Source organism: Antechinus flavipes, chromosome 1 (assembly GCF_016432865.1).
Source record: "Antechinus flavipes isolate AdamAnt ecotype Samford, QLD, Australia chromosome 1, AdamAnt_v2, whole genome shotgun sequence".
Taxonomy (NCBI): domain Eukaryota; kingdom Metazoa; phylum Chordata; class Mammalia; order Dasyuromorphia; family Dasyuridae; genus Antechinus; species Antechinus flavipes.
The window spans coordinates 81,288,619-81,306,445 of NC_067398.1; the positions used below are offsets into that span (position 1 = coordinate 81,288,619).

A 17,827-nucleotide genomic window follows, 5' to 3' on the forward strand; every position below is an offset into this window, starting at 1 on the left:
AGCTCAAGACTTTGAAGGACACAATAAAGGACTGAATTTTAACTCCTGGCTGTATTTGAAGTGATTATTACTTTGAACTGAAACTAAGGCTGCCTCCAAAAACCTCCCCAAGAAACCTGCTCTCCCAGAGAGAACGATCATATTGTACAAAAGAAGAGAACACCACATTTATCCACTTCAGGATTCTGTGATTCCCACCTCCTCATTTTATAGATTAAGAAACCAGCCAGGAAAGGACACAGCCGGTTAAGGGCAGAGGTCTCTGGGACCAGGACTCAGTTCTCCTGGTTCTTGAGTCCAGGGCGCGCTGCCTTAGCTCATCACCCCCATCCTCAGAACCCCAAACAACTTCAGATGCTGTATGGGAGTGGGGAAAACTGTCCCAGAGTCCATCCTTCCTTCATGGTCCTCCCACTCACCTCATGCCCTCCCCACCTCCAAACAGGAAGTATACCCTGGAAGCAGACAAAGTTCATTTATTAAAGTCCAAGTGAGTGGGGGTTGGCAAGGCCCCAAGAGGGCAACCATGCGATCCCAGCCGCACCTGCCTCATCTCCCTCTGTGGTACCGGGGAGCAGGAAGGCATTGTCTTGCAAAGGTCCTCTCAACCCTCCCCCAGTCTCTTGGCATCCGGGGCCCATCCTGCTCCACCCAGAGAAAGGCCAGTGGTCAGAGACGCAGACTTCATGACAGCTTGTCCAGGAAGGTGAGCAGGGCATCATGGAAGTCATGGGGCTGGTGGAGGTAACAAGCGTGGCCAGCGTCCTGCAACCTCACCGTCGAGTGGTTGGGGAGGTACTGCAGCTTGTGCAGAGACTCCTGGGCCAGGCCTTTGTCTAGAGCTCCATATACAATAAGTGTAGGTGTCTGTAGAAGGGGATGGCAGGGAGGGAGGACCCCCAGGTCAGCCAGAAAGCCATCTTCTCCCCTGTCCCCCAGACTGGAGCCCTATCCTTCAGCCTCCCGGGCTCCAGGTCCCTGCCCTCCTGTATCCAATGGGAAGCCCTCCCAGAATAATGTACCAATCAATTCATGAACAGGATGCTCTGTACAGAGTAGCATATATGCTCCCTTAGTGCTTGGTGGAGGTTCTCCAGCCCGCTTCCCCCCTGTTCTGGAGGGCTCCCTGAGGATGGGACAATGTCTCCCCCTTCTTAGAAGGGAGACCACAGCATGGAAACTATGAGCTCTAGAGGTTCAGTGGTTTGGTAGGAAGCAGCACGGCCACAACTTTAACCTACATCCTCCAACTTCACCGCTTTCATTCTTTTCCCATGTCTCCTCAGCCTAAGGCCCCCTGAAGACAGGGTCTCAAAAGGAGGCTGCAGGAAAATGTGGCTTCAGAATCCGAGGACTGGGTGCAAATCCAGTCTCTGATACTTACTAGCCCTCTCTGGGCATGTTTTCTCACTTTAAAAACAAAAGGGTTGAATTCGATGGTCCCTGAGGTCTCTTCTAGAAGCTGTACCTGCCCCTCTGAGCAGGGGCTCCCATCAAACTCATCATGCTCCCCCCCCCAGTCCATGCACCCACTCATCAGACATACCTTGATGGCTGAGAACTGCTTGTATGTGTAATTCTCAGTGAAGGTGGGAGCAATGGGGACAAATCCACACAGCTGCTGGTGAGCTCGCATCAGGAAGGGCAGAGAGTAAAGGCCGCTCAACGAGGGACTGACCAGCACCAGGTTTTTTACCTTCAGGTCCTGCAGGACTCGATGCAGGAGATCTGCCCGTCCAGCCTCTGTGCGGGCTGCAGGTAAGGGGAACGAGTTCCCAAAGCCTGGGACATAGAATGTGGGACAAGGAGAGGAGGGAGAGAGACACAGAAAACACGGATTTGGAGGCTTCTCAAAGGTTTTTGAAATTTCCCCCTCATTTCCAACCCTTCTCTTAGCCCTTGAAGATCCCTCCCTGGGATCCTGGCTCTCACCAGGGAGATCTAGCGCAATGGCCCGGTAGCCCCTTCGGGACAATATCTCCAGTGTCCCCAGCTGCTGCCAGATGTGTGAAGTGAAGGCCTTCCCATGTAGTAACACCACCTCGATCCTGTGGAAAGTCAAGGTGCATGATGCCCCCTTCCTCACCCTGGGCTCCCCAGCCTCAGACCAACTCAGCCAGGTGCCCCCCACCCTGAGCGGGGTGAGAAAGCTCTGCTCGTGCAGAGACTCCTGGGCAGGCCTTTGTCTAGAGCTCCGTAGAGCTTCTGAGGATTTCCACTTAGTTTGGAGGCCCCCTTCCCTCCCTCTCCCTACCTCTCCCTGGGAGCTCCAACCTTCCTCCTCCTCTCCCCCCTCTCTGATAGTCCAGGGCGCGCTGCCTTAGCTCACATTTTCTCATCTGATTCCGTGAGGTGGACAGTGCCACAACTCCGATCCCCATTTCACAAAAGGGAAAACTGATGCTGAGAGAAGTAATGGACTTCCTCGTGTCTCAGGAGCCAGAGCGGGAGGGGACCACTTTTCAGATGAGAAAAATCTCCACTCAGAGAGGGCACAGCATTTGGTCAGGGTCACCCAGGCCCTAAGGTGAAGAGCTGGCATTCGGACCCAGGTCCCTTGACTCTAAAGCCGGGGCTTTTCTTTAAAGGTCATCCAGGGAGTTCAAGGCAAAGCTAGGATTCAGCCCCAGCTGTGAGGGTATGGAGGCCACCAGGGAGAGCAGGGAGGGAGCGCGGCCCTGGGGCCGGGACCATGATGGAGGCTGGTGGCTGGGCTGAGCAGAAAGGACACGCACCTGTGTGGCCTGCGAAGCGGCTGCACCTCCCTGTAGAAAAGCGAGGAGTTGCTGTGTGTGACACCAGCCAGGATGGTGACATTGTCTCTGTCCCGGGTCCAGATGAGGGGCTGGGGGAGACTAGGCAGTCCCAGGTAGAGCAGGATAGTCAGGAGCAAGCCCAGGGCCAGCAGGACCCCCTTGGGCAGTTTTGGGGCACCCTGCATGCCCTGCAGGGAACAGGAGGGCTGAGAGTCAGGGAGGGACTTCCCACACACACTTCTCAACGGACTCTACATCTAACTGACCCCACTGGAACCTCTGGCGAGAGAAAGGGTTCTAGCCCATCCCCCAAGGGTAGTCAGATCAAGGTTAGTTTTAGGGTGGCCCAGCTAGCACTGGGGCCAGGAACTCCCAGCTGGGGCTCTGGGCTGCTCCCTCATTCTCCCAGGCTTGGAGTGTGAATGGGTTCAAGTAGAGCTGGATTTCTGGTTCTCAAGAGTGCACACTAAAGGTACTCGCATCCCCCTCCCCCCACCACACACACTGAGCATCCTAATGAACACAGGTCCCCCGACTCTACTTGCCAACAGAGTAACCTGTAGCTGCTCGGAGCCAGCGATGGCTGCGAGACCACTTGCTGAGAATCCTGGGAAGAACATTGCTATCTCAGGTGCTCAGCCCCCTGATTCTCCATCCCCTTCTCAGGCACACAAGGATCCCTTTCTCACAGACTATTCTCTGCAGGCACAGATGTATGTCTCTTATGTACATCTCCACAGGATTCTCATCCCTTACATATCTCTTAGACAGACCATTTCCCTGCCCCAGTCCCTGAACTACAAGTACTATGGCTATTGAACCCAAAATGTGCCCTCCCCCCATGGACTTCATATCACTACATAGAGTGTCCCTTGAGTTCACTGGTCCAAATCACAGAAAGTCCTTTTCATCCCAAGTTGTGGGAGGACCCAGCTTACAGCACCAGGCCTGGTCTCTACCCAAACCCTGGGAATGGTGTCAGTCCAGGTGACTGCCAGTCCACAGAACTGTGGAGGTACCCTGCCCTATGTTGCCCCTTCTGGAAATCAGGATGGAAGAGAGAGAAATCCCTGCCGCCCTTCAGCAAAGGAATATTTGATAAAAGGGAAAATTGGTAAAGAAGAACCACAAAACCAACCCTGAGCTAGAGAATTCTTCTGCTTGAACTTGACTTCTCTGTCGGTATTCCAAACCCAGAACAGACTCTGACAGTGTTAATATGGTTCAGGTTAGACTATATTATCCATCCCAGGAATTCTGAACTCCCTGTTCCTTGCCTTGTTCCTTACCCCTAACTTGCTGCATCTCTGCTATTATCTTCTTCCACCCTGCTTCATGGTGCTCAGTTCAGCTCTGCCCACCCCATCCAGTGTGTCTTCTGGAATGCCTGCTTCAGAATGAATATATTTCCTTTCATTTCAAACCTCTTCCTTTCTTTGACCCTTCTTCCATCTTCTGACTCTCACTGAGACCTGTTTCCCTCCTAATGAAAACTTTCCTTAACATGCTTTCCAGTACTGACTATACTTTCTCTCATATCTACCAATCATGAACGTAGGGAAGTTGAAATGTTCCTAAAGCCAGAATCTCCCTCTACCACCTTCCCTAGATAATCTCTTGTCCTTGGAATTTCACTCCATTCAAATGTATTGCAGAATCCACATAGCTATCTATATATCCTCAGGATGTTCTCACTCTCCACATAGTTTTTTCCATACTTTCCTGTCTCTCTTCAAGCACTGCATATCATCCCCCTCCCCTAATCCTCTAAATTGACAATCTGGACTCACACTTCCCTGAAAAAAATAAAATAAAAACATTTGCTGGGAATCTCACTTTCCGGCTCCACTTTTTCTCACATCATTAAGACATTTACCTTCATTATTTCCTCCTTTACTCAGGTATGTGATAAAGAAGTGGCCTTTCTCCTTGCCAAAGTCAATCCTTCTGTTATGTATCCTTTCTTCTTCTCTCTTCCATCACCCCCACTCTCTAGATTAACTTCAATCTTTTCCTATCTGTTGTCTCCTTCTTGCTACTTACAAACTTATCCATGTCTTCCCAAACCTTAATAAACTCACTCTTGATCTTGCCACTTCTGCTAGCTATCATCCTTTATCTCTTTTCCTCTTTGTGGTTAAATTCCTTGAGAAAGCCATCTACACTAAATGCTTTGCCTCTTTTTTAAACTCTCAGCAATGCCTTTTGATGTCATCATTCAATTAAAAGTGCCCTCTCCAAAGTCATTGGCTCAAGTGTCAAAAACTGAAAATCAAAATCTTATAAAAGTAAATGTTAAAAATTGTCTTTACATATAATTGGAAAGAAATAAAATGCTATTTTAGGAGGATTTAGGACAAAAATCTTGGCTATATACCACTTGCCACTTGTGTGGTCTTGGTAAGCTCCTTCCTCCCTTTCTGGGACTCAGTTTCCTTTTTTTGTAGATTAAAACAGCTGAATTAATCTATAGTTCCTTCCAGTCCTATACTCTAAGGCTCCTATATATTTATAAAATTGGGATAATAATAATGATGATGCTTTAAGATTTGCAAAATGCTTTACACATATAATTTCATTTGCTCCTCACAGCTACACTGTGAGGTAGACACTGTTATTGTCTCCATTTTATATTCTGAGGTTGAGAGAAGTAATCATTTGAGGCAGAAGTTGAACTCAGTTCTTCATGATTCCAATTCCACCAGTCTCTCCACTCTATCACTCAGCTATGGAGAAAGAACATTGGATTTTCAGTCCAATAATTTGGGACTGAATTCCAGCTGTTACTTGCTAGCTGTATGAAATTAGAAAAGTCACTTAACTTCCCTGGAGGCAACTGGATTACTTGGCCCAGATGTTCCTGGATAAGAGATATTCCCTCTGGCATAGAATCTAGAGTAGGTGGAAAGATTCTAACCTTCCCTAATTCCTTCCTTCCCTAGCCCACCCCACCCTGACTCTACCCTCATCCACCCCTAGCCTATTAATCCCAAAAACTCTTAATCTGGCTAAAACCTTGTGTTTACCACAACCTGAATTTGGCCCTGCCTGTCATTTCTGGAACAACCCTCCTACACTCTTGAGAATGGTTCCCAGGCTTTGGGGGTACAGGCGATTAGCTTGGCATTTTGTTACCCAACATCCCTGGCATAGAACACAGTTTCTGCCACCTATAACACACTGCCCTTTACACATTTTGTTGTTTCCTTTGGGTCTGAATTGTCATTTCAGTTGGGTCTGATTCTTTGTGAAACCATCTGGGGTTTTCTTGGCAAGGATACTGGTATGGTTTGCCATTTCCTTCTCCAGATCATTTTACAGATTAGGAAACTGAGGGATATATAATTAGTAAGTTTCTTGGGTTTGGATTTGAACTCCAGACCCTGGTTCTATGCACTACAGCACAGAACTGTCCTTCCTTTACATGTACATAGTAATAATAATAACAATAGTTAATACTTATATTATGCTTACAATGTGCCAGGCTTTGTGCCAAGCCCTTTGCAAATGTTATCTCATTATTTTCATTATCTCATTATTATTACCTCCCAACAATTCTGTCCGGTAGGTGCTATTATCACGTTCATTTTACTGTTCGGTCACTTCAGTCACAGCTGACTCTTTGTGACTCCATTTGGAGTTTTCTTGGCAGAGAGAGTGAAGCCATTTGCCATTTTCTCTTCCAGTTTATTTTACAGATGAGGAAACTGAGACAAAGAAGGTGAAGTTATCCAGAATCACACAACTAGTAAGTATCTGAGGCCAGATTTGAACTAAGGAAGATCAGTTTTCCTGACTCTAAGTCTGCCTTTCTATTCACTGTGCCACCCCCATTTTACAGATGGAGAAACTGAGGCAGACAGAGCTTAAATGATTTGTCCAGAGTGCCCCAAATAGGAGTGTGTGGGGCTAGATTTGGACTCATTCTTATCTTCCTGACTCCAGGCCCAGAACTCTATTCATTGCATCCCCTAACTGCTCTAATAATCGGTACATCCCTGGATCACCTTACTTATTTACTCCTTGCCAATTACTAAGGGCTGAGGATAGCCAGAAAAAGGCAAGAAAAGCCCTAAGCCTCTCAGGAGCCCATGGGAGACTACATGTGAGATAACCAGGTACACACAAGATTAATATGGATTAGGTGGAAGGGAAATAAATCATTGGTGGGAAAGAGAGGGTGGAGAAAGGGGAAAGGCCTCCAGCAGAGGGTGAGATTGAAGGAAGCTGGGGCAGGGAGACCGAAAAGTAGGGGAGGAAGGAAAAGGGGAGGAGGGAGAAGAAGAAGGGAGTGGGGGAAGGGACAGGGAGCACTGCAGACAAGGGAGGAACAACTGGGTAAAGTTAAAGAGACTGGAGATGCCAGATCCCATAGAACAGTGTACCTGAATTGTTGTGAGTGTCAAGAAAAATCAAGGATAAGAAGACTTGGAAATGCAGAGAGCTTTATACATGATCCTGAAGGTAACAGGAAGCCACAGATGTTTGCTGAGCAGGCTGATGGCCTCCTCAGAACTATAGGAAAACTTTCTCCACCAATACAGAGATTTCTTTAGTCTAACCTGTTTATAGCTTCTACTCATCCAGAATTGCTGGGCAAACTGGAAGGCCATCTGACACCTACCACAGTATAACATAATGAGTTCAAAGTGCTACACGGCCTAAATGTAATTGGTCACATCATAAGGAAAAATCAGGAGAGAAAAGTTGATGCCTTTCACAACTATGCCCTGGGAAAAGGGATTTAGAATTGGGATTCTTAACCAAAGAAGGGACCGGGGGGTCATAAAAGATAAAATAGACATTTTCAGCTACATAACATTTTAAAGTAAAATCAATGAAACTAAAATAAGAGAAATAGTTGGGCAGGAGAAAAATCTTTGCATTAAATTACTCTGATGAAAAATAAAAGGACATTCAAAGCCATTCTCTGACAGGTAAACATTCAAAGATATGAATGAACACTTTGCCATTTGGGAGGGAAAACTATAAACTACAATATGGAAAAATCTCCAAATAATTTTTAATAAGAGAATGCAATTTTTACCTCATATCCATCAAAGTGGCAATAATGATTAAAGATGTCTCCATCTATGGGAGACTATGGGAAGACAGGCACACTAATACAACATTGGTGGAACAACTGGTGAATTGGTTCATACATTGTGGAAAACAAACTGGGGTTATATGGGAAAAGTTCATTCCCTTTACCCTAAGGAGGTAAAAAACCAGAAAGGTTCCATATATAATACCGAGATATTCATAGCAGCACTTTTTGTGGTTGTTCTCGAAGAGGACAGATGACATCATCATAAGGGTATATCTGGACTTGCATGTGAATTGGATCTAAGTGAGGTCCTGTGCAAAGTCATCAGCATTACTCTCTCCTCCAGTCAGCAGTTAGATCCAGGCAGCAGCAATGGATGGTGCACCGGGCCTGAAGTGGGGATAACTGGGTTCAATTTGTCCCTCAGATATTCACTGTGACCTTGGACAAGCCACTTCACCGCTGTTTTTCTCAGCTTCCTCATCTATAAAATGGGGATAATAATAATAGCACCCATCTCCTAAGGTTGTTATAAGGCTCATTATAATAATAAATGTAAAGTCCTTAAGCATAATTTTTGGTACCTAGTAAGCTCTATCAGGATGCTCTCAGGAAAAAAAAAAAAAAAAAACCTGGAAAGTCCTCAATGAACTCAAGCAAAATGAAATGTACTGTGTGAAAAGTAAAAGCAATGTTCTGGGATGACAAACTGTACATGACTTTGCTCTTCTCAGAAACATCATGATCCATGACTACTCTGAAGGACCTAGGATGAAAAATCCCATCTATATCCAGAGAAGGAACTGGTTGTGTCTGAATACAGACTGAAGTATACTCTTCCTCTCTTTTAACTTTCTTTTTCTTTTTCTTTTTTTTTTTTAATAACTTTTTATTGACAGAACCCATGTGTGGGTAATTTTTTACAGCATTATCCCTTGCACTCACTTCTGTTCCGATTTTTCTCCTCCCTCCCTCCACCCTCTCCCCCAGATGGCAAGAAGTCCTTTACATGTTGAATATGTTGCAGTATATCCTAGATACAATATATGTGTGCAGAACCGAACAGTTCTCTTGTTGCACAGGGAGAATTGAATTCAGAAGGTAAAAATAACCCGGGAAGAAAAACAAAAATGCAAATAGTTCACATTCATTTCCCAGTGTTTTTTCTTTGGGTGTAGCTGCTTCTGTCCATCATTTATCAATTGAAACTCAGTTAAGTCTCTTTGTCAAAGAGATCCACTTCCATCAGAAAACATTCTCAAACAGTATCATTGTTGAGGTATATAATGATCTCCTGGTTCTGCTCATTTCACTCAGCATCAGTCCATGTAGGTCTCTCCAAGCCTCTCTATATTCATCTTGCTGGTCATTTCTTACAGAACAATAATATTCCATAACATTCATATACCACAATTTACCCAGCCATTCTCCAATTGATGGGCATCCATTCATTTTCCAGTTTCTAGCCACTACAAACAGGGCTGCGACAGACATTTTGGCACATACAGGTCCCTTTCCTTTCTTGTATCTCTTTGGGGTATAAGCCCAGTAGTTAACTTTATTTTTCTTGAGGATTTTTTTAATTAGAGTGGACAATCTATGTTTTTTTAACAACATGATTTTTATGGAAATGTTTTATATAACTTCACATATGGTTTCTTAATGGGGGCTGGGAGTTGGAGAAGGGAAAGAAACTAGAACTCAGAAGTTTCAAAAACAAAAAATGTTTTAAATGTAATGGGAGGGAGGGGGGACAGCTAGGTGGTACAGTGGATAGAGCACCAGCCCTGAAGTCAGGAGGCCCTGAATTCAAATCTGGCCTCAGACACATAGCATTTCCTAGCTGTGTGACCCTGGGCAAGTCTCTTAATTCCAACTGCTTCAGCAAAAAAATAAATAAATGTAACCAGTGAAAATACTAAATAAATAAATAAGCTAGTAAGCTCTATGTTATTATTTATTTTGTTATTTATTATCATCATTATTATAATAAAAAATTGGAAACACAATGGGTGCTCACTTGCTGGGAAATGACCAAATTGGGTTTGTGAATTTAACAGAACATTATTTTGGGATAAGAAACTAGGAATATGAAGAAGTAGAAGCAAGATGGAAAAAACTGCAATAACTAATGCAGGGAAATGTGCAAAATCAGGAGAATAATGCCTACTGCTGGGGAGAGAGCACAGTCCTGGAGTCAGGAAAAACTGAATTCAAATTTGGCCTCAGATACTAACACCCTGGGCACGTCACTTAAACTGAAAAATGAACTGGAGAAGGAAATGGCAAAGCACTCCAGCACCTTCGCCAAGAAAAAACAAACCCCAGTGGAATCAAGGTGAGTTGGATACTGCTGAAAACAGCTGGATCAGGCATCTAAACTGAGAGCTTAGTGAAAATCACATCCTCCTTCTACAAAGAAGTCTGTTATCACAGCACCGGCCCAACCTGTGGGCGCCCAGAACTAGCCGAGCAGGCCAGAGACAGGAGAGTCGGAGCAAACTCAAGCTAAATTTCAAAGTGAGGGAGCCAGCTTCAAAGCAGACGCACGTGCCCGAGCCCCGCCCCTAGTGGGAGGGGACTACTTTAGCGCGGGAAAGTCTTCCCGCTTTAGACCTGCGGCTTCCAAGTGAGCTGTAGCCCTGACAATTAAGGATCACAGAAATAACGGGAAAAGTTTGATTCATAGCGGGGCTCCGTGACCAGAAACAATCGCGAGATTTTGCTGTGGCTGAGATCATCCAGAGGGTGACCGCAAAGGATTGTTGTTATGTCAAACTCAGGGCAGAGTCTGCTTGCTGGGCCTTGGCTCTGGAAAACAGGGCATCTCCTGATAGCCTATACAGCGCTCAATAATAACTGGTAGCATTTATATGGCATAAAGAACTTTATAACTATGGCGGCCACCGCGTTGGAAGCTGGATGCTACCATTAGGCTCATTTTATTTTACTTATTTATTTATTTATTTGCTGAGGTATTTGGGGTTAAATGACTTGCCCAGGGTCACACAGCCAGAAGTGTTAAGTGTCTGAGGTCACATTTGAACTCGGGTCCTCCTGACATCAGGGCTGGGGCTCCAGCCACTGCGCCCCCTAGCTGCCCCTAGGCTCATTTTGCAGATGTTTGCCCAGTGTAGTGAAGGCTGGACTCCAGCGCCAGTGCCCTAGCCACTAGGGGTGCTAGCTGCGGGCAGACTGTGGCGTTCTATGTATGTATCCATCCATCCATCCATCCATCTAAGTTTTAACTGAGGCAGTTGGGCCTTTCAGGCCCCTCCAACTTTCTCTCTGGGACCCTAAGCCTCCTCCCGCTTAGCACGTCCAAAGCTGAGGGCCTCCCTCGCGAGGCCCAGGAGCCCCAGAACAATCGTTGCACCCCAACACAATGCCTTCGCCTACGCCCAGAATGCCTCATAAAGGCACCGGGAAACAAAATCTAAAGCTCACAGGAGTTCGCACGCACAGAGTAATCAATCCCCGGATACACGATCAGTAGCCCCTATAAATGCTCCCCCCCTTCACGCACGTTTGCACGCCTATGCGCAGACACACGCGGAAACACCCACGTCTCAACCACCCAGGGCCAAGCCAGAGTGCTACACGGGGCCAGGCCTTCCCAGAAGCCCCCGAGCGGCCCCCAGGCACCCCTTCCCACCGACACTCGCACTCACCGGGCCCCGCCCCGCCCCAAGAGCCTAGCAGAAGCCGGGCAGTCTCCGCTGCGGACGCTAATTTCTCTTGGAGGGCGGGGCAAGGAGCAGCCAATGAGGGCGCCGCACGGCGCCGCGTCACCGGGCCCTCAAAAACGGAGTTGTAGAACTGGCTGCAAAGTTTTCCTGCCCGGCGGGGCCGTGGGCCTGGCTCCTTCCCCTCGGGGTCCCCAGGCCCCGGCCTCCGGGAAGGATGAGGCCTGGACCCCGGCGAAGGAGCGAGGAAGGGGGCGAAAGGGCGGGGCCCTGCTCGAGGCGGGGTTGGGAGGGCGGGTCCCCACGAGTTTAAGGCCAGCCTCCGTTGGAGAGGGCAGTGTCGGCCCCACCTCCTTTGGGCAGCCTTCCCAGATTGGAGGGAGAGCTGGGGGAGGCCCCGGAGCTGGGCTGGGAAGGAGCCATGCACGGGTTCCGCCTCCTCCCGTCCCTGCTAGCTCGGGGTGCAGCCACCAGAGGGCTCCCGCGTGGGGCCCGGGCCGGCAGCCATTCACTGGGGCGGGCCCCTGCCCCTGCCCTTTCCCCTTCTCTTCCCCGCCCAGTTCAGCCCCCGCGCCCGCCCTCCTGTACACTCGCCCTGGCCCTGGCCCTGGCCCATACCGGCCTGCACTGAGCCCTCTGAACCCACCAGGTATCGCCCCGACTCTTGCCCCCATCTGTCAACCGGGCCTAACTATCTGCTGCCTCCCTGAAATCCCTGGTCTCATCTTACTCCTTTCTTCCCCAGCCCCCTTGGTCTCCGTTCTCATCCCCACCATATTCTCGCCCTTCGCCCTTTCCTCCAATACCTGGCCCCCTAGTCCGATGGGTCCCTTCTCCCCCCTCCCCCACTACGCGTCAGCTCTTTCCCCGCTCTCCAATACTTGCTCCCCCAGTCCGGTGCCGTCTCCCCACCTGGCTGCACCCCAGTCCTTTCCCCTCTCTTTTCCAATATCTGGCCCTCCAGTCTGCTGGAACCTTTGTCTCCCTCCTTTCACATACCCTGCTCTCCTCCCCTTCCCTCCCATACCAAGTCCCTCCATTCGGTGGCCTCTGTCTTCTCGCCCCCATTACACCCTGCCCCCCACCCCCCTAGTTGATCCTTTCTTGGCCCCTGCAGCTCTCTTTGTCTTCCTGGGAGCCCCTCTCCCCATCCCCCACTGCCTTCTTTGCTCCCCTTCCTTCCCAAGGTGGGCCCCAGGCTGAAGTCTAGGCCGGAACGTGATTCCTGGGAGGGAGGAGTTATCTGTTGTGTCCTTGGCCACCTGCCAGCCCAGCTTGGGACAAGCAGGATCAGCAGCCATGATTTGTCCCAGAATAGGACTGTAGAGCCCACGTACCTGTGTTCTAGCAGGGCCAGAGGCTGGCTTCACAGCCTTGGTCTGCGCAGGGCCTGTCCCTCTGCATGTGAGGGGCTCTCCGTCAGCATTGGTCAGACACCTCTGCAGGACACTGCGGCCCTTGGTGTATGAAGGCTCCGGAGCTCGCTGGGAGCCACAGCCCCACGCAGGGCCGTGGAACAGAGGCCTTAGCTTGTCCCGGAGACACTGAGGGCCTCGCATCTGGTTTGGTTTGGAGCACGGCCACGTGGCCGCAGGGGCCGAGTCAGAAGGGCCTGACCTGATAGTCGTGTGACCCTGGGCCAGTCACTCACCGGCGACAGCCTCAGGCTCCTCAACTGGGAAATAATAATAATGCTAGCACCTCCCCTCCCCCCCCCTTCATATGAGGTAACAGTTGTGAGATGCTTGCCCAGCACCCGGCATTAGAAAGTACTTAATGAGTGCTTGTGCCTTTCTCTTCTCCTTCATGTGTGTATCGGACGTTGGCAGGGCCTTCAGCTCCCCGCTCCTGGTCTGTCCCGCGGTTCCGGCCCCCTCCCCGCCCTTGGGCCGGCTGTCCCTTCTGCTCCGCTCTCCGGGCCCTCATCCACCGGTACCCCAGCAGGCCCCGGACTGGCGGTGAACCATGGCCGGTGTCCGGCAGAGTGAGGGCACCATCTCCGTGCAGGGGCAGAAACTCTTCTTCCGGGAGGCCCGGCCTGCCAGCGGGCAGGCTCCGCGCCTCTCTGTGCTCCTGCTCCACGGCATCCGCTTCTCCTCCGAGACTTGGCTCAAGCTGGGCACGCTGGACCAAGTGGCCCAGGCGGGCTACCGGGCGGTGGGCATCGATCTGCCAGGTACGGGGCGTGGGCTCAGGTCCCTGGGCATCCGCCTTCGTGGGAAAGTGTGGGAGGGGCCTGCGGAGCTGAATTCAAATGGTGTCAGAAGGAGGGATTATAGCCCTGGGGATGAAATACCTTCATTCAGTCAATGGTAGTTGTTATGAAAATTGGAACTGTTCAAGGCAGGGTTTCAAAGCCTCCTGAGCGGTGTAGGAGGGGCTGTGAGCTGCCTTATGCTGCTAAGTCTGCCTGTACAGCTGCTGGGTCCCTCTAGACCCTCCAAAAAGCAGGGGACCATTTTTTACAGAAGGTCAGAGTTGGGCAGAACCTCAGGAATAATTTAGTGCAATTGCTTTATCTGAACAGGCCCAGAGAGGTGAAGCCCTTAGCCAGGTTACAAGGCAGAGAATAGCAGAGCTGGGACCAGAATTCAGGTTCTCCGACTTCTAGCCCAGGGCTCTTTCCACGCTACGCATCTGCGGTGGGCATCCTGTCAGGCTGGCCCCAAAGATGGGGAGGCCCCGGATCTCCACCCTGTCTCTGGCCTAAGCCCTGCCCTGCCTTTGCGTAGAGTCCTAAGCTGGCGACACGGGGGAGAGTGGGGGGGTGGGAACCCAGTGTGACCCTCAGGGACACCCCTTTCCACCATCACCCCCAGGTAAGAAGGCCGTATGTTTGCTTGCATAAAAAACCTAATGGTTATTTGCACATACAGACACCCAAGCAGTCATCTCTGTGCTAATTATTTCCAGATCTATTTATTCTCTGCTAGACTACCACCATGCATCTCCAGCCGGGTGTCCCACACACAGCTCGCTCACCAAATCAAGGACAAAATAAAGAGTGGCTTCTAGCAGCGCCAGCTCGCGCTTTGTGACCGTGACCCAACACCCCCCTCCAGGCTTCCCCTCCTGTCCCCCAGTCTCCCGGCTCTAACCTCAGTAACAGCCTAACATCTCTCCCCTGCCTTCGCTCATATAACCGCAATCCTGCCTCTTTCTGGGCCTTCTGGTCTCTTGTCCCTTGCTCCTTTCTCTCCCCACTCTAATGCATTCTCCAGTCAGCTAGCAGATCACTCCTCCCCTGCCCAGTGAGTTCCAGTGACTGCCTGTTGCCTCCAGCATCAAATATAAACTTTCTGACACTTTAAGTCCTTTATTCCTTAGCCTCTTCCTATTTTTCCAACTTAGCACAATATAGAAGGTGCTTAATAAATGCGTGTGCCCTCTCCAGTCTATGGTAAGCACTGAATAATCTTATTTAAGTTTTACAAGAAGCTAGTGAGACAAACACCATTGATATTATCTCCTATTTTATAAAAGACCAATGAGGCCCAGGGAGGCCAAATCTTTGCCCACTTACATACAGCTAGTGAGTTTTGCAAACAGGATTTGAACTTAGCTGTCTCCAACACATTTCTTTTTTTTAATTAAAGTTTTTTATTTTTCAAAACATATGCATAGATAATTCTGCAACATTAGCTCTTGCAAAACCTTATGTTCCAGTTTCCCCCCTTCTCCCACCCCCTCTCCTGGATGGCAAGTAGTCCAATATATGTTAAATATAGTAGAAATATTTGTTCAACACACTTCTACACTTCACTCTGTAAAGGGAAGGGGGTTGGACTAATAAGAGTAATTGTGAGTATTTTCATACTTTAAGGTTTGTGAGGAGTTTTACAAACAGTAACTCAATTTATCAACCCTGGGAGACAGTTGCTATTATTATTCCTATTTTAAAATGAGGATCACCATTTTACAGATGAGAGTTCCCATTTTATAGATGAGGAAACTGAGGCAGAAGGAGAGTGTGATTTGTCCAAAAACAAAAACATCTCCTTAGAGGTTGGATTTGAGCTCAGTTCTTTGTGACTCTGAGTTCACTGCCATATCCACCATAGCACTGATACCTTTATTCTCTTGGCTTTAAATCCTATCTAACACAAAACATCAGTTGATCAGAGTAAGTTGGGAGTGATGATTTGGGAAGGTTTCTTGGAGTAGGTGAACTATTTGTTCTCCTCCGTTTACGTACCCACTTTCTTACTTCTCCTTCCCTTCCTTCCTCCAGGTCTAGGACATTCCAAGGAAGCGTCTGCCCCCACAGCCATCGGGGAGCTGGCCCCCAGCAGCTTTCTGCAGAGCGTGCTGGAGGCTCTGGAGCTGGGCTCCACGGTCGTGGTCAGCCCGTCTCTCAGTGGGATGTACTCGCTGCCCTTCCTCACGGCCCCCGGCTCCCAGCTCTGTGGCTATGTGCCTGTTGCCCCCATCTGCACAGATAAAGTCAGCCCAGCTGACTATGGCCGTGTGAAGGTATGTGAGTCTGAGGGAAGCAGACGAGACATAAGCCAGGGCACGGGCGGTCCCCCACGAGGCAGGGCCTGAGGCTGCTGAGAATGTTCCCCTGCTAGACAGGAAGCTCAGGGAGCAAAATGACTCCATCTTAGTGAAACTCCTTAAAAAAGAGCATTTTCAATTCACGAGCATTTATTTACTCTCCTTCTTTACCACTGGAAGAAAGGGAGAAAGAGAGAGAAAGAAAGGGAAAGAACAAAAAAGAGAAAGAAAGGAAGGGGGGAAAGCCCTTATAACCTATCTAGATAGTTACCTTAAAGCCTTTCCCTCCCCCTGCCCCATTTATTCTCCAGGGCTAGTAGTAGTATGAGCCCACTACTCTGGATGCTATAAGCATTTAATAAATAAATATTGAAAGTAAATTGGACATTTTTAAAAGGATGTCCCTCCTGCGCGAAAGGGGAAGGGCTGACCCAAGTTAGAGGCTGCCTGCCACTCTGGGTCTGCTCTCAATCGTTCCTTTGAGGGGGGACCTCTCCCTTGGGGAAGCCTCCTGGACCTCGCCCCCGCCATCACGGTTCTCATCTGCTTTCTCATCCAGCTGACCTACAGACTGAGAAGAGAGAGCAGGCCCTCCTGGTAGATGAGGTTAGGGGCAGGGATTAGGGGCGGCTGACATGAACAGGTCTCTGATAGCTTCCTGCACCCTTCCCAGACCCCCACCCTGATCGTGTATGGAGACCAGGATCCCATGGGGGAGTCAAGCCTCCAGCACCTGCAGCAGCTGCCTAACCACCAGGTGATGGTGATGAAAGGCGCGGGACATCCCTGCTACCTGGACAGGCCCGATGAATGGCACTCCGGGCTGCTGGATTTCCTGAATGGGCTGTCCTGAGGGCCTGAGCTGGACCCACTGACTGGGGGAGGGAAGGGGACTGATAGCCACATTCCTGCCCCTTTTACCTGCCTTCTTCCCTCTCTTTCCAGCCGGCCTGTCTGACAGACCTCTGTCCAGCTCTCCACCTGCCTGTCTGCTCAAAGGGAGCTGGCTCTCTCGTGCCAGGTCTCTGTCTGTCTGTCTGTCTGTCTGTCTCTCTTTCCAGAACTTCAGGTGGATGAGAAGAATCAGGAGAAATAATGAGGGGAAACCAGGAATCTCACCCATGGAGGGTAATTGATTAGACACGTTTCTCTCCTTGCGCTTCCTCTGCTCCCCTTCACCTCCAGCCCTTCCTAGGTCTTTTTTTCCAGGCTTCTTCACACCCCCTCCCCCTTCATCTGTCTGTGCTCACACCTGCACATGTAGGATTACAGACGCACACCCATCTATCTGCTCCGGGAGCCACCCCTCCGTGGGCACCTTGCCGGCGGAGGTCTCCAGGAGCAAAGGGGCTCCCTGGGTTGGGGGGAAGGTCTTGGCCCTCCGGGTTCCGGGCAGGGTCTGGAGTTCAGGTACGCTGCAGTGGGTGCTCCTTTCTGTTCTGCTGCTTTCTGGCCTCTGGGGTTAGCGTTAACACTTGTTGAGGGGCTCTCCTTCCTCTTTCTGTCTGACACCGGTTCCTGATGCCCGCAGAGCCTGCCTTTTCCTGCCCTTGAATCATGGGGCTTGGGAGAGGAACAGAAAAATAAAGAGATCAGATCCTCTCGTTGCTTGTCCTTGTCTCGGCAGCTCAGACGTCGTTACTTTGACCAGATCCCTTCCTTATTCTACCCCCCTTTCCGGTCCAGCAGATGGCCTTGTGACCTTTGTCCTTCGGGGCAGATGGAGTGTGGACTTGCGTTCCATCCCACCCCCTCAAGGTCCCAAGAGGCTCAGTTGGGTGCAGGGAGCTCAGAGCACCCAGGATGATCCGCTTACCTTGAAGGGAATTTGCTTCATGGGG

General features: G+C 49.6%; 2 protein-coding genes across 5 annotated transcripts; one reads left to right on the forward strand and one right to left on the reverse strand.

Annotated features, from left to right (window-relative positions):
- Positions 1-460: 460 nt before the first annotated feature.
- ABHD14A (abhydrolase domain containing 14A) lies at positions 461-13,311 on the reverse strand. 2 transcript variants are annotated; one of them, XM_051985543.1, is made up of 5 exons: positions 12,827-13,311; positions 2,736-2,944; positions 1,933-2,048; positions 1,547-1,782; positions 461-867 (listed from the first exon to the last, which is right to left on the reverse strand). In XM_051985543.1, the coding sequence occupies exons 1-5, from the start codon at positions 13,046-13,048 to the stop codon at positions 685-687; spliced, it is 966 nt and encodes a 321-aa protein (XP_051841503.1). In that variant the 5' UTR covers positions 13,049-13,311; the 3' UTR covers positions 461-684. The 2 variants fall into 2 exon arrangements, with proteins under 2 accessions (XP_051841503.1, XP_051841511.1); XM_051985551.1 differs by lacking the exon at positions 12,827-13,311 and adding an exon at positions 6,302-6,453.
- ABHD14B (abhydrolase domain containing 14B) lies at positions 11,910-17,590 on the forward strand. 3 transcript variants are annotated; one of them, XM_051985565.1, is made up of 4 exons: positions 11,910-12,138; positions 13,319-13,665; positions 15,721-15,962; positions 16,660-17,590. In XM_051985565.1, the coding sequence occupies exons 2-4, from the start codon at positions 13,455-13,457 to the stop codon at positions 16,837-16,839; spliced, it is 633 nt and encodes a 210-aa protein (XP_051841525.1). In that variant the 5' UTR covers positions 11,910-12,138; positions 13,319-13,454; the 3' UTR covers positions 16,840-17,590. The 3 variants fall into 3 exon arrangements, with proteins under 3 accessions (XP_051841525.1, XP_051841534.1, XP_051841542.1); XM_051985574.1 differs by having other exon boundaries at positions 13,431-13,665; XM_051985582.1 differs by having other exon boundaries at positions 13,434-13,665.
- The last annotated feature ends 237 nt before the right edge of the window (positions 17,591-17,827 follow it).

Excerpts from the sequence above, each read along its gene's own strand:
- ABHD14A (XM_051985543.1), bottom strand. The coding sequence starts at position 13,048 with ATGCGAGGCCCTCAGTGTCTCCGGGACAAGCTAAGGCCTCTGTTCCAC. Across the intron at positions 2,945-12,826 it reads CTGGCCCTGCTAGAACACAG|GGCATGCAGGGTGCCCCAAA; the intron begins GTACGTGGGCTC and ends TGTTCCCTGCAG. Across the intron at positions 2,049-2,735 it reads CCGCTTCGCAGGCCACACAG|GATCGAGGTGGTGTTACTAC; the intron begins GTGCGTGTCCTT and ends GACTTTCCACAG.
- ABHD14B (XM_051985565.1), top strand. The coding sequence starts at position 13,455 with ATGGCCGGTGTCCGGCAGAGTGAGGGCACCATCTCCGTGCAGGGGCAG. Across the intron at positions 13,666-15,720 it reads GGTGGGCATCGATCTGCCAG|GTCTAGGACATTCCAAGGAA; the intron begins GTACGGGGCGTG and ends TCCTTCCTCCAG. Across the intron at positions 15,963-16,659 it reads CTGACTATGGCCGTGTGAAG|ACCCCCACCCTGATCGTGTA; the intron begins GTATGTGAGTCT and ends CACCCTTCCCAG.